At 60.6% G+C, this 13,800-nt stretch overlaps 1 protein-coding gene across 4 annotated transcripts; it reads right to left on the bottom strand.

The window, feature by feature from the left end:
- Nucleotides 1-5,175: 5,175 nt before the first annotated feature.
- On the bottom strand, nt 5,176-13,794 carry LOC119703507 (cytohesin 1 interacting protein). Of its 4 annotated transcripts, XM_038143478.1 has the most exons (8): nt 12,934-13,794; nt 11,204-11,250; nt 10,238-10,292; nt 7,849-7,951; nt 7,635-7,728; nt 7,423-7,492; nt 6,486-6,552; nt 5,176-5,968 (listed from the first exon to the last, which is right to left on the bottom strand). In XM_038143478.1, exons 1-8 carry the CDS (start codon nt 12,982-12,984, stop codon nt 5,496-5,498), a joined length of 960 nt encoding a protein of 319 aa, XP_037999406.1. In that variant the 5' UTR covers nt 12,985-13,794; the 3' UTR covers nt 5,176-5,495. The 4 variants fall into 4 exon arrangements, with proteins under 4 accessions (XP_037999406.1, XP_037999403.1, XP_037999405.1 ...); XM_038143475.1 differs by having other exon boundaries at nt 7,635-7,951; XM_038143477.1 differs by having other exon boundaries at nt 6,486-6,549; nt 7,635-7,951.
- Between the last annotated feature and the right edge of the window lie 6 nt (nt 13,795-13,800).

Raw genomic sequence — 13,800 nt, 5'->3', positions numbered from 1 at the left:
ATCATCTTTTGAGTTTGTGCCTTTAAATCAACAAGATTTCGTTATTTTTTTAAATTAATTTGCTGTGATTGGTTTATAAAACCCACCCTTTGCTGGGAAACGTTGTCCAGGAAAAGTGAATGACCAAGTTTGAACGTGAGCTGACAATGAGCAGTGGTTGGTGCCCTCGGGAGGAGAGGCTGAGCACCCAGCAAGGTCTGGTGACTGGAGAGGGGAAGGTTCCTTCCTGTTATCACAGGATCACACATTTGGGCTGCAGGATTGCAGAAGGAAAAGGCAGATGTGAGTTCTTCCCACCAGGCAGCTGTTTGTGAACAGCTGGGCAAAACCACCTCTCAAGGGCAGGGCGACATTCCTTCTGCACACACCCCACGGGGTGGATTTCTGCCTCTTCAAGCTTTCAAAAATTAAAGAACTTTATCCTGCCCAATCTGGCGTGGCACAGCTGGATGTGGCACCGCCAACAGCAGCTGGTCCATGCCAGGAGCACCGGGGCTCACTCCCGGCTCTGTCTAGGGATAAAGTGGGAGTGCCCTTTGCCTGGAGGCGCTGGCAGGCCGGGCTCAGCTGCCTCGATAACCCCCGGTGCCCTTTCTGCTCTGAGCCCTCGAGCTGGGTGTGACCAGCTGTGACACGGGGAGCAGGGCCCCGCGGCCGCGGGGAGAGGAAGTGCGGGGTGGGGCTGCAGGAACCGGCCCGGCAGAGCAGCGGGAGGGAGGCAGCGGCACATCCCTGAACGTGGGGATGGAGCCAGGGAGGCAGCAGCACATCCCTGAACGTGGGGATGGAGCCAGGGAGGCAGCGGCACATCCCTGTGCGTGGGGATGGAGCCCAAGGGGCAGCAGCACATCCCTGAACGTGGGGATGGAGCCCAAGAGGCAGCAGCACATCCCTGAGCGTGGGGATGGAGCCAGGGAGGCAGCAGCACATCCCTGAACGTGGGGATGGAGCCAGGGAGGCAGCGGCACATCCCTGAACGTGGGGATGGAGCCAGGGAGGCAGCAGCACATCCCTGAACGTGGGGATGGAGCCAGGGAGGCAGCAGCACATCCCTGAACGTGGGGATGGAGCCAGGGAGGCAGCAGCACATCCCTGAACGTGGGGATGGAGCCAGGGAGGCAGCAGCACATCCCTGAACGTGGGGATGGAGCCCGAGGGGCAGCGGCACATCCCTGAACGTGGGGATGGAGCCAGGGAGGCAGCAGCACATCCCTGAGCGTGGGGATGGAGCCCAAGGGGCAGCAGCACATCCCTGAACGTGGGGATGGAGCCAGGGAGGCAGCAGCACATCCCTGTGCGTGGGGATGGAGCCAGGGAGGCAGCAGCACATCCCTGAACGTGGGGATGGAGCCCGAGAGGCAGCAGCACATCCCTGAACGTGGGGATGGAGCCAGGGAGGCAGCAGCACATCCCTGAACGTGGGGATGGAGCCAGGGAGGCAGCAGCACATCCCTGAACGTGGGGATGGAGCCCAAGGGGCAGCGGCACATCCCTGAACGTGGGGATGGAGTCCGAGAGGCAGCAGCACATCCCTGAGCGTGGGGATGGAGCCCAAGGGGCAGCAGCACATCCCTGAACGTGGGGATGGAGCCAGGGAGGCAGCGGCACATCCCTGAACGTGGGGATGGAGCCAGGGAGGCAGCGGCACATCCCTGAACGTGGGGATGGAGCCCAAGGGGCAGCAGCACATCCCTGAATGTGGGGATGGAGCCAGGGAGGCAGCAGCACATCCCTGAGCGTGGGGATGGAGCCAGGGAGGCAGCAGCACATCCCTGAACGTGGGGATGGAGCCAGGGAGGCAGCAGCACATCCCTGAACGTGGGGATGGAGCCCAAGGGGCAGCAGCACATCCCTGAACGTGGGGATGGAGCCAGGGAGGCAGCGGCACATCTCTGCCTGTGTGGCAGGGTGGAGCCCAGGAGGCAGGACCTGGTGGGAGGTTCTGGGCAGTGGGCACCACTCAGCTGAGCAGTTAAGTCCCCTGAGAAGGTCAGGCTCTGTAGCACTCATCAAATTAATGAAATGTTCAGTTTAAAATCCAGTTGCATTCATCGAGGACCAGCTGCACTCTCCTCTGCAGTAAACTTGCGTTCCCCCTCAGCCCCTGGGGGATAAGCAAAGAAAAGGCTCCACGGGCTGCTGGGAGCTCTGCAATCCCTCCAACAGCCCTGTGATCAGTGAGAACAGCTCAGCTGCTCGAGGTCCAGAGCCCAGGGAGCCCACCCCCAACCCCTGGTGTCACTGTCCCATGCTGCCCGTACTCCCACCCTCCTCCTGCCCCTCACCCAGGAGCAGAGCAGGATCCCCCCAAAATGCTCTCTGCAAGGAGGAATAAATGCCTTTTTTTAAAGCTGTTGCAGCTGCTTTTCTTTCTGAGCACTTTGGCTGGCCTGCGAGCTCCTTCCTCCCCCACAGGCTGGGGCACAGCAGGGCTCGGTGCTTGTCACCCACATCCTGTTTGTCACCGTGGCTGAGAGCTGTCACGCTGTCATCTTGCGGCACCCCCAGCGTGCTCTCACGCTGCTGGCAGGGCATCCCTCGCTCAGGCTGTCCTGAGCTTGTGGGGTGCTCAGGCTCCTCCAGCCTCTCCACACTCACAGTAGGTGCCTGTGCCCCAAGCTGTGGCAAATTACCCTCTCATACCCAAAGCAGTCCCACCTTTGCACTGTAAAGCTGCGTGCTCTAGGGTCCCTTTCTCAGGGCTGGAGCTGTCCATTCCCTTTGGGCCCTACAACGACTCTCCCCAGATGTTCTGGATTTCCTGCCCCCAGTTGCTTTTGCACACCCCTACATCTGCCTTTAACTCAACATTTCAGCCAAACAGAACCAGCCTCTGGGGTTTTTTTTCTCCTTTCAGCTGGTGCTACTGGCAATGAAAAGTAGAACTCTATTTTGAGGCGGCAAATCGTGGGTGGTAATATTGGTGCCTAGTGACAAGCTCCAGGGCCCGGAGCAGCGCCTGAAATGCCCCGGGCTGGGCTGGGGATGGGCCTCGCTGCACACTGATGTTGGAGCAGAACCTCCCTCCAGAGCAGGGGCTGGGGCTGGACCCACAGCAGAGGGGCTCCCGGCTGAGCTGCAGGCACCTGGGGCAGCAGCACGGGCTGGACATCGCCCCGTGTGCACACCATGGGAGCTCCTCCCCTGACTGCCCCACAGCCCCCTGACTGACTGGAGTGCTGAGTGCTCTCCAGCTCTGACTGCCCCACAGCCCCTGACTGACTGACAGCCCCCTGACTGACTGCCCCACAGCCCCCTGAGTGCCCCACAGCCCCCTGACTGTCCCCTGACTGCCCCACAGCCCCCTGAGTGTCCCACAGCCCCCTGAGTGCTCTCCAGCTACTGTGACTGCCCCACAGCCCCTGACTGCCCCACAGCCCCTGACTGTCCCCTGACTGTGACTGCCCCACAGCCCCCTGACTGACTGTCCCACAGCCCCCTGACTGCCCCACAGCCCCCTGACTGACTGCCCCACAGTCCCCTGACTGCCCCACAGCCCCCTGACTGTCCCCTGACTGCCCCACAGCCCCCTGAGTGCCCCACAGCCCTCTGAGTGCTCTCCAGCTCCCCTGACTGCCCCACAGCCCCTGACTGTCCCCTGACTGTGACTGACTGCCCCACAGAGTGCCCCACAGCCCCCTGACTGTCCCCTGACTGTGACTGTCCCACAGCCCCCTGACTGTCCCACAGCAGTGTCCCACAGCTGACTGTGACTGCTGACCACAGCTGACTGCCCCACAGCCCCTGACTGTCCCCTGACTGTCCCGCACCCCCTGACTGCCCCACAGCCCCCTGACTGTCCCACAGACCCCTGACTGCCCCACAGCCCCCTGATTGTCCCACAGACACTGTCTGACTGTCCCACACCCCCCTGACTGTGCGTGCTCTCCAGCTGACTGTCCCCCAGCTCCCCCGACTGTCCCACACCCCGTGACTGTCCCACACCCCCTGACTGCCCCACAGCCCCCTGAGTGCTCTCCAGCTCCCCTGACTGTCCCACACCCCCTGACTGCCCCACAGCCCCCTGACTGTCCCCTCACTGTCCCCCAGCTCCCCTGACTGTCCCCCAGCTGCCCCGACTGTCCCACACCCTGTGACGGTCCCACAGCCCCCTGACTGTCCCCTGACTGTCCCACAGCCCCCTGTCTCCCGTCTCCCAGCTGACTGTCCCCTGACTGTCTTCCAGCTCTCCTAACTGTCCCCCGTGTCCCCTGAGTGCCCTTCATCTTTCCCAGGGCTGTGCCATATTTCCAGCTACTTAATCCTCTCCACAGAAATTACAGGGGCCAGCGCTGACTCTTCTGTCTCAGCGAGGCTGGTGAATCAGAGAGGTTTTGGGAACAGATTGTTTTTGTTTGGAGCTCGTCTCGCAGGATTCATCCTGCAGCCTCTGAGGAGCCCAGAGAGCCCTGGCACAGCGGCACCTGAGGGTACAACTGCACAGGCTGCCCAGGCAACGGGCGGAGGAGTCACACAAGGCCTCTGAATTACATTTAAAACGCTTCCAGTTGTATTTGAAAAACATCATTAGGCTGCTCAGGCTGAGCAAACAGCCTTTTCTATGTACGGAGAGGGAGCGAAAACTCTCCTTCTCTTCACCTCTGTGCCCATGGTTATCAAACCCCACTTCACACGCGCTCTCGTGTGCTCCTCACTGCCTGCAGCCGCGGCTTCTGGGGCAAGAAACGAGAGCAGCTGTGGAGTGCTGAGAGCAGTGGGGGCGCGGGACCAAGGGGCAGCTGCTGCTCTGGTGGGCAGCGTCCCCAGCACGGCACTGCAGGGGGGGGCCTGGGTGTCACCAGCCTGCCAGTGCAGAGCAGTGCTGCTCGTCCCTGCAGGACAGCCCTCTGCCTTTCCTGTCCCTCGCCTCGGGGAGCTCAGCTCTGCGGGACGCACGGGCTGCTCCGGGCAGGGTCAGACACCCCTCACGGCTCTGCAGAGGAGCCCGGGCCATGTGCGCGCTCAGGAGGGTCCTTTCCACTCCCCCTGCCCTGGAAGGAGGCACTTGGCACGACACGGGATGTCAGCACCTGGTCAGACCAAGCCAGCAGTGGGTTTTCACACCGTTTGCGCAATGGCTGCCAACCTGGCGGAGCAGTTCCGTTCCAGAACACCTGCCCAGGCTCTCTGCCTCACGCTCCGGGCTCCGTCCTCTCCCCAGCGGGACTCTGCAACTGGTTTTGGAAGAAGCACTCATTTTATTAAAGACCTCTGGAAGACACTGACTCCGGTGACAGGAAATAAATAGCTATCGATTTCGCATTCCATTAAAACTGCTATTAACAGCAAAGTTCGCCGAGGAAGTTCTGCAAAGGATCTTTGCATTTTGGAGTCACTCGTTTTTCACGTTAATGAAGAGGTCCGCAGCGTGCTCTGATTAAAAATGAAAATAATTAAAACCGCGGAGCCGTGTGGCTCTCATCAGAGCTGCTGCCTGGGGAGTGCCCTGCGGTGCCACCACGGTCACCCCGGGCTTCGAGGGCGACGCCGTGCCCTTACACCCGACTCTCCTCCTCTTCTACCGCCCGGTGGAAGCCCGGGATGAATTTCAGAAGATGCCTGCGGACGCTGGCTCTGCGGCTCTTGCGCGGGAGGGTCCCGAAGCTGCTGGAGCAGCTGCCGCTGTCCCAGAGCGGGGACGCGGAGCCGCTGCTGGCCAGGCTGATGCTGCGGTTCCTGCGCAGCGAGCCCCTGCCCGCGGCCGCGGCCCCATCGCGGCGGAAAACGCAGTCATCGTCCACGCTGGACTGGCGGCTCAGGCTCTCCGCGGCCGAGTCCTCGGAGGCGCTGTCCCGGTAGAAGCTGTCCTCGCTGCCCAGCGTCATGGAGCTCAGGCGGCTGCGGGAGCTGCTCTCGCTGGAGAAGCGCGGCTTGCCCGGGAGGAAGGGTCCCGGGGAGCCGCAGCCGCCGCCCGCGCTGGGCTCCGCCGGCTCCAGCGCGCCCAGCAGAGCGTTGTCGTTCACCTCCCCTGGAAGCAGCGCCGGAGAGCAGCGTCAGCCAGCCTGCCCTGCCCCGCTCAGCGCGTCTGTGCCCCGGCAGCGCCGGCAGCGCCCAGCCCTTGGCACAGGGGCAGCCCCTTGGCACACGGGGCAGCTGCTCCTGCTCGTGGGGTGCTCCCCGCACCCTGCTCAGTCCAGACAAAACCCAACCCAGGGGTGCTCACCACGCAGCCGCTGTGGGCAGCGCTGGCAGCGCCCAGACAAGCCCCTTGGCAACCAGCTGCTCCTGCTCGTGGGGTGCTCCCCACGCCCTGGGCAGTCCAGACAAAACCCAGCCCAGGCCCTTTCCCCGGTAAAAGCAAAATAAGAATGGAAAAAATGTACCACCCGCATAACTCCCAGCCCAGGACTGATGCAGAGCCCTCGGGCAAGCAGCGGCCAAGTTGACCACCCTCGGCACAAGAGCGTGCCCAGGCCAGCCCCTTGCCCCCTCGGGAGGGAGGGGAAGCGGGTGCGGGTGGGAGTGCAGCAGCGCCCCTCACGTACCGTGCAGCAGCAGCCGCTCCCGGGCCAGCAGCGCCCGCAGCTCCCCCCACCGCTGGTGCAGCGCCTGCTGTGGGGACAAGGAACAGCTCTGTCACCCCAGGGAAGCTGAACCCTCTGTGGAAGAGCAGGTCACCCGCAGGAAGCACTCGCTGTCCCAGAGTTCAGCAGATTTCCAGAAAACACGGGCTCGTGGCTGAGGTGCTCTGGCCGAAGCGCTGCCAGCTCTGATCCGGGAAAGGAGCAGCCTGGAGCCTGCCTGGAGCCCCTTCACCCAGCTGGGCAATGCCAGCGCTCCTCTGCAGCCCTGCCCAGCTCCGGAGCACCCACCAGAGCAGGCACCCACTCCTGCTCCCTCCTCAGCGGGAAGGGCACAGCAGCCAGCCCTGCCCGCCCTGGGAGCACACCTGGGAATCCTGACAGCCCCCAGTGCAGCAGCCACCCGACACCCAGCTGCTTTCCCTGTGCTGCAGGCCAGCTCTGGGGGTGAAATAAACCCCTGCAGAGCTGATTAAAGATGCCAAACGGGCGAGGCTGTGCCGGGGACAGCCACGGGAGGCACCTCCCCAGCCATGCAGTGAACCCTGTGCAGATTCCCACACCCAAACTGACCAGCCTGAGCTCGCCCGGGCAGTGCTGGGGTTGTGGCCACATTTCTTTTCTATTCCTGGTTTCCAAAAAATAATATTGGGGCACCAGGGCTGGGGTGGCTGGGGGTGCTGGCAGCAGGGAGCCCACGGGTGTCAGCTCTTTCCAGGACCCCTGTCCTATCTCACGGCTACTGCTTAGCTCTCATCACAGTTCCGCTGTCTCTGAGGCTTGCCTTTTGCAGCTTTCCCTAAACCCTCTGGCTTTAAGCATTCCCACAGACTCCCACCCCAGCAGTGAGCCACGGCAGCCATCTCCATTCCACAGTGGAACAAGCAATTAATCCTCTTACCTTGAGGGTCTGCAGCTTGCTCTCCAGCTCCATTTTCCTCAGGAGCAAGGCCCCGTTGACGGTCTCTAGCCTGGGGGAAGGGTGATGCTCCCTGAGGCACAGCGGCTCTGCCCAGCCCAGCCTCGGGCGCTGCGGGGCTGCGGGGCAGCACGGCCCTGCCTTCAGAGGGAGAGGAAATCAGGCCAAAGCCCGTCCAAAGGAGAGGCACCCACCTCAAATAGTTGCCTGACGACTTTATCAAGTCCACTATCTGCTTGTGACCAAAGCCCTCGGTGCTGACGCCGTTGATGCTGGCGAGGATGTCGCCTGCCAGAGACACAGGGTGGGCACCAGCAGCCCGTGCCCACCCCGCCTGCCCCACGGGAACAGCCACGGGCAGGAACAGGATCGGGACCCCCGCAGAAAGGAAAACCCAGGGACAGTTACCGGTCTGGAGGCCGGAGAGGTGGGCAGGGCTCTCCTCCTGGATCCTGCAGACACACGTGCACACCTCCAGCGAGAAATCATTCTGGCGCGGGAACCTGAAAGTCTGTTAATGCCAATAGTGGTCAAACACTGGAATCGTCTGCCCGGGGAGGTGGTGGAGTCACCGTCCCTGGATGTGTTTGAAAACAGACTGGATGTGGCACTGGGTGCCGTGATCTGGTTGAGGTGTTGGAACATGGGTTGGACTCGATGATCTTAAAGGTCTCTTCCAACCCAGAAATTCTGTGATTCCGTGAAAGGGACAGAGTTGCCAATCCTGGAGCCATGAAAGCCATTTAAAATTCAGATCTTTTTCAATGAGTAGGCTGTGCTGAGCAGAGTATTACATGTGAGTACATGACATTGCATTACATGGGAGTGAGATCAAAACGCTATAACCCAACAATTAAAAATGCATTTGTATGCCAGAAAACAGTAGACACCTGACAGGTGCCTGTACACAGGGTTTAGGGAAAAAAAACAACAACAAACAAAGCAAGTTTTATGGCAAGCTGGTTATTCAGCATTAAAAACTCTGTGGCTTCAACCAAGGATATGTCAGCATGGGTGGGAATGGCTTTCTGGAAAGATGTCTCATGTTCCCAGGGGAGCATGACAGGATGAGACTGGGGCTTTTCAAGGGATTCATTGGGAATGCTGTGTGGAGTCAGCTGCTGCTACCAGACAGCTCAGTTTGCATGGGAACTGAGAAGACAGAAGATTTAAACTTACTTTTGCTCTTCTGGCCTCTGGAACTTGTCACCCACACACATCCCCGCACTCCTCGGGGTGCTTTTTATTCTTGACTTGCACATTTAACTGAACATTCAGTAGCTCTAATTACTCTAAATCCCTCGTGTGGTTTCGGGTGCTGACATGAATTTAGAAAGATGCAAAACGCGGCGCCGCAGCCTGCCCGGATCCCGTGGCAGCAGGAAACCTCTTCTGGTGACAGGCAAATGCCACGTGTTTCCTGGAAACCTGCGACTGCCACTTCTAGCCCAGAGCCAGCTCACGCTGGGGTCCCACATTTCCCAGCCAGAGTGGAACAAAGGGGTGAGGCCGGGGAAGCTCAGAGCTCCTCTGGCCAAACCCTGCCCCTGCTGTGATTCCAGCCTTTGGACTAGCTGTGAAATTGGTGCCTGAGCTGAGTGACCAGTGAAGCACTGCAGATCGAGACCTAAAGTTTCTCATCATCTTATTCTGCTCTGCCTGAGTTTATCTCACAGTGACGGGGCTGGAGCTTCTGAACACCCTCAGCAGCTGACAGACGCTGCCTTTCTGCAGCCCGGGCTTCCTGTGAAGTGCTGAATGCATGTTCAGGAGGAAAACGTGCCAAGAACAATTATTTTTGATCAGAATGCCACATTTAATGAAAATCTGCCCTGACAATTTACAAACGCCCAATAATTGACTCAATTATCCTCCCTTCTGAAAGCTCTCCTCTGTTCACGAGCTGAGTGCTGACCCGCTCGTTAGTCACAGACCCAAACTGGGCAAAGTTAAGCTGTTCCTAATACACTAATTTCACAGAAAACACTTTTTCCCTTTGTGTGCAGACAGAGGAAAGCACTTTGAAAGTGCCCTGCTGCTGGCAGGCAGATCCCTCTGCTCCCAGACTGCATCCCGTTATTGCTGGGATCATTTTTTAGCTTTACCCCAGATTTTAGCAGACCTGCTGATTAGGAGTTACCTGTGTCACAAGAACCCACAAACGCAGAATCTCCCACTAGCAGTACTCCTGGTGGCGTTCTGGTTCTCCTTCTTGATGACTTACTGACTTCTACACCAAACAGAATCTCTTCCTGTGTGACTTAGCTCCTGCCCCAAAAGTCATGCTGAGCAGGTATTTATGGAAAAATGTGGTACATCTTCTGGAAAACTACATATCTCCCTGTGCATATTAAAGGAGGTGGCAAGAAGCCAGCATAAGGTAATTTTTAGGATTTTTTTTTGATCTCTGTCATTTGAAAATATTCTCATATACAATTCTCCCAGAAATATTCACTTGTGGAGGTAAGAAAGCACGGTCATTGCCTCTTGTTTGGATTTGGGTTGGATTTCTCCTACATTTAACACTCCAACTCGTGAGAAGGACAGAAATTCTCATCTGGGACCCTCACTGTGAAAAGATCCTCAGAGAAACGTCCCTGTCTTGTGGGAGTGCTGTGAGCTCTTCAGATCGCACAGGCTCTGACAGAGGGATCTGCCTGCCAGCAGCAGGGCACTTTCAAAGTGCTTTCCTCTGACACCTCCCTCTGCTCTGCCTCCTTAGCTGGTGCTGGGGATGTGACACTTCAGCCGCGCCACATTTTGTCTCTAATGACTCAGCTTGTCCTTGGGGTCTTACCTGGATCTCAAACCCAAACGTCTCCTTATCTTCTTTCAGAATGGCCACCAGGTGCCTGCAGGAGGAGCACACAGAGCTCCTGTGAGCGGGGGGTGCTGCTCGCGGGCCTGCAGCTCCCCCAAAACCGGGGTGTCCCCCATGCCCCTCCCTGTGCCACAGGTGTCACCGTGCTGTCCCTCCCTGTGCTGCAGGGTGACACCATGCCATGGAGTGTCACCCCACTGTCCCTCCCTGTGCCATGGGGTGTCACCACACTGTCCCTCCTGTGCCACAGGGTGACACCACACTGTCCTTCCTGTGCCCACGGGGTGTCACCACACTGTCCCTCCTGTGTCACGGGTGTCACCACACTGTCCCTCCTGTGTCACGGTGACACCACACCGTCCCTCCCTGTGCCCACAGAGTGACACCACGCTGTCCCTCCTGTGTCATGGGGTGTCACCACACTGTCCCTCCCTGTGCCTGCAGGGTGACACCACACTGTCCCTCTCTGTGCCTGCAGGGTGACACCACACTGTCCCTCCCTGTGCCTGCAGGGTGTCACCATGCCATGGGGTGTCACCACGCCATCCCTCCCTGTGCCATGGGGTGTCACCATGCCATGGGGTGTCACCACACTGTGTGCCTGCAGGGTGTCACCATGCCATGGGGTGTCACCACACTGTCCCTCCCTGTGCCTGCAGGGTGTCACCACGCCGTCCCTCCTGTGCCTGCAGGGTGTCACCATGCTATGGGGTGTCCCCACCATGCTATGGGGTGTCCCCACGCCATCCCTCCCGCGGCGGTGCTGCCTGTTCCCCTGCCCAAGCCCAAGGTCACAGCTGCACCTGCCCGTCCCAGGTGCTGGGCACCCTCTGTGCCTCGCACCCCGGCCCCGCTGAGGCTGCCAGGGCTCCCGGGACACACCTGTCATGCAGGACAAGCCAGGAGCAGTGACTCTAGAGTCACAGAATCATAGAATCATACCTCTGCGGCGTGGAGGAGTCTGAGGAGCTGGATCTGGACAGGGTGGCCTGCAACCAGAAACAGGAGAGGAAAGGCATCAGTAGGTCTGTGGTTCTTTGAGGCACACAGATCAAGCCAGCAGTTTAAAGAAGAACTAAAAACAGCTGCTGGCATCCCACAAACACCTCTGCTTTTGGTCAGAGGAGAGCTTGAACTTTCTGACCCGGAGGAAAAGCATCTGGAGGTCAAACCCTCCTGTCACACGCTGGTGGCAAGCTCAGAGCACAAACCACATCTCTGTTGTGCCAAGAGCTCGTCTCACTTTAGTCCCTTTCCTCTAAAATTCTGTGGGTGTTTACAACCTGAGCACCCGCCAGGAGAGGCGCAAAGCACCCCCAAGGCAGGGAGTGCCCACCCTGAGCCCTGCAGGGTCTGCACAGCACCCCCGGACAGGCCCCTGCTCAGGCTGGGGACACCGCGCCTGGAGAGGTCCTGGGAAGAGCCAGGTCAGCGTCAAACATGGGTTCTTCCCCTAAAAGTGAGCCATGAATAAGGAGTTCCATCATCAGCGAGACAGCCAGCAGAGCTGGTGTCCCTCCAGCAGGATGAGACGGTGCCACAGCACAGCGTGACCTCCCGCAGAAACAGCCACCTCACGCTCACGGTGCATTCACTTGCCGAGGGACAGGGCAGGAGAGAGGATGTGAACAATCCTCCTGGGGGGACATGAGAGGGCCCCCTGCCCTGGGCACGGCCCCTGCAGTGCGACCTTGGCCCTGGTGTAGCTCAGATTCACCAGCCACAGCCGCAGCACCGCCACCATCAGCCTGGCCACGCTGCCACCCCGGGGGCGGCTCGGCCACCGAGGTCCCCCTGCAGCCCCGCTCCCACACCGGCTCTGGCTCTGCCTTGTCCCCTCACACCAAGGAGAGGTTCAGGGCCCTTCCGCAGCCGAGCAAAGCAAAGCCTGCAGTGCACAGGTGTGCAGCGGATTTTCTGGTTATACTTTCAGATCACCACGTCCCACAGACACTTTCTGCTCGGGCTTCTTCGTGTCAGACAAAGAGCCCAGAGCTGAACTGCTCAGCCAACGCTTTACAGCCACAGCAGAGCAGGTCTGGGAGCCCAGGAGGATGGTTCAGTGGGAACCCAGGGGAACGGTTCACTGGGAGTCTGGGGGATGGTTCACTGGGAACCCAGGGGAATGGTTCAGTGGGAGCCCGGGGGCATGGTTCAGTTGAAACCTGGGGTAATGGTTCAGTTCACTGGGAACCCAGGGGAATAGTTCTGTGGGAACCCGGGGGGATGGTTCAGTGGGAACCCGGGGGGATGGTTCAGTGGGAACCCGGGGGATGGTTCAGTGGGGGAATGGTGCTGCCCTGTGCTGCCCTGGGGAACAGCCCAGCGGCAGAGCCAGCCCCAGCAGCTGTGCAGAAACACCCCCAGATGCACAGGGAAATGGCTCGCGGTGTCGTTGCTGCCAGCCTTGCAGGGCAGGGCAGCCAGGCCACCCGGCCGAGGCGCCCAGGTTTGCAGGAGCGCCCAGACAGCACAAACCCTCCCTGGCTCCCAGCAGGGCTGGCGATGGAGAGCTCACCGGGGCCGGCCTTGGCTGCCACCGCCCTCCCCAGCCCGAGCATCCCTGGCTCCCCGCACAGCTCCCCACGCTGCCAGCCCACAAGCAGCCCGGCGGTGCCGTGCCCAGCCCCGGAGCGCGGGCAGCCGGGGGCTCCGTGCCGGGCAGCCCGTACCTGCCTGCGCCCGCGGGGCAGCGTCCCCACCGTGCCGGCCAGGCGCTGCATCCTCCTGCCGTCCGCGGGCTCCTGCGGCGGCTGGGGCCGGGGCCGGGCTGCAGCGGGGCCGGGCGGGCTCGGGCGGGCGCTCCCCGGCCCGGCCGCCGCGCTCCGCTCCGCTCCGCTCCGGGCGGGGAGCGGAAGGGCCCCACGTGATCCGCGGCGAGGTGCGGGTTAATCCCTCCCGGCAGAGCCCCAGGCTCTCGGTGTGCCTGTGCTCACACGGCGGTTAAGAACCGGGCTTGGCACTTACAGAAATCTGCTTAATTTTTCCGTTCCTGCGCACAGTTCTCAGCAGCAGCTGCTGCCCTGCCGGGGTTTGTCCTCGCTGCCCGGCCTGCCTCGGGCACTCACCTGACCCCAGGCTGTTCGTACTCTGACTTGCTCGGCATCCCCGGCATCCCGCAGCTCACCTTTTGGCGAGGCTGGGAAAGCAGCACCGCCCTTGGCTGACGGTGTCAGCGCAGCTCCTCCGGCTGCCGAGGGGAGCTGGAGGCCGGGAGCGGAGGCTGGAGCACGGCAGAGCGAGGGCAGGACAGTGCCCCCAGCCAGCGCTGGCTCTCGCTGGGGAGCCAGGCACAGCAGCTCTGGGACACGCAGCAAAGCCCCTGCAGAGCCGCCGGGACAGGGCACAGGGGGCTGGGACCGGCGTGGTGCCAGGGACAGCCCTGGCCAGGTGCCATCCTGCACCTCTGCTGGACGGCCAGAGCTCGAGGAAGACTGATGACTCTCAGAACTCCTGGCTGGGTTGGTTTTCCTCTCCAGTTATTACCTGACCTGTTGTTACTTCAGCGTGGCTTTGAAGAGCCTTCGGATTTCCTGCTC

Source organism: Motacilla alba, chromosome 7, assembly GCF_015832195.1.
Source record: "Motacilla alba alba isolate MOTALB_02 chromosome 7, Motacilla_alba_V1.0_pri, whole genome shotgun sequence".
Lineage (NCBI taxonomy): Eukaryota > Metazoa > Chordata > Aves > Passeriformes > Motacillidae > Motacilla > Motacilla alba.
Note: the sequence above shows the minus strand (reverse complement) of the source record. Positions and strands in the feature narration are given on the sequence as shown.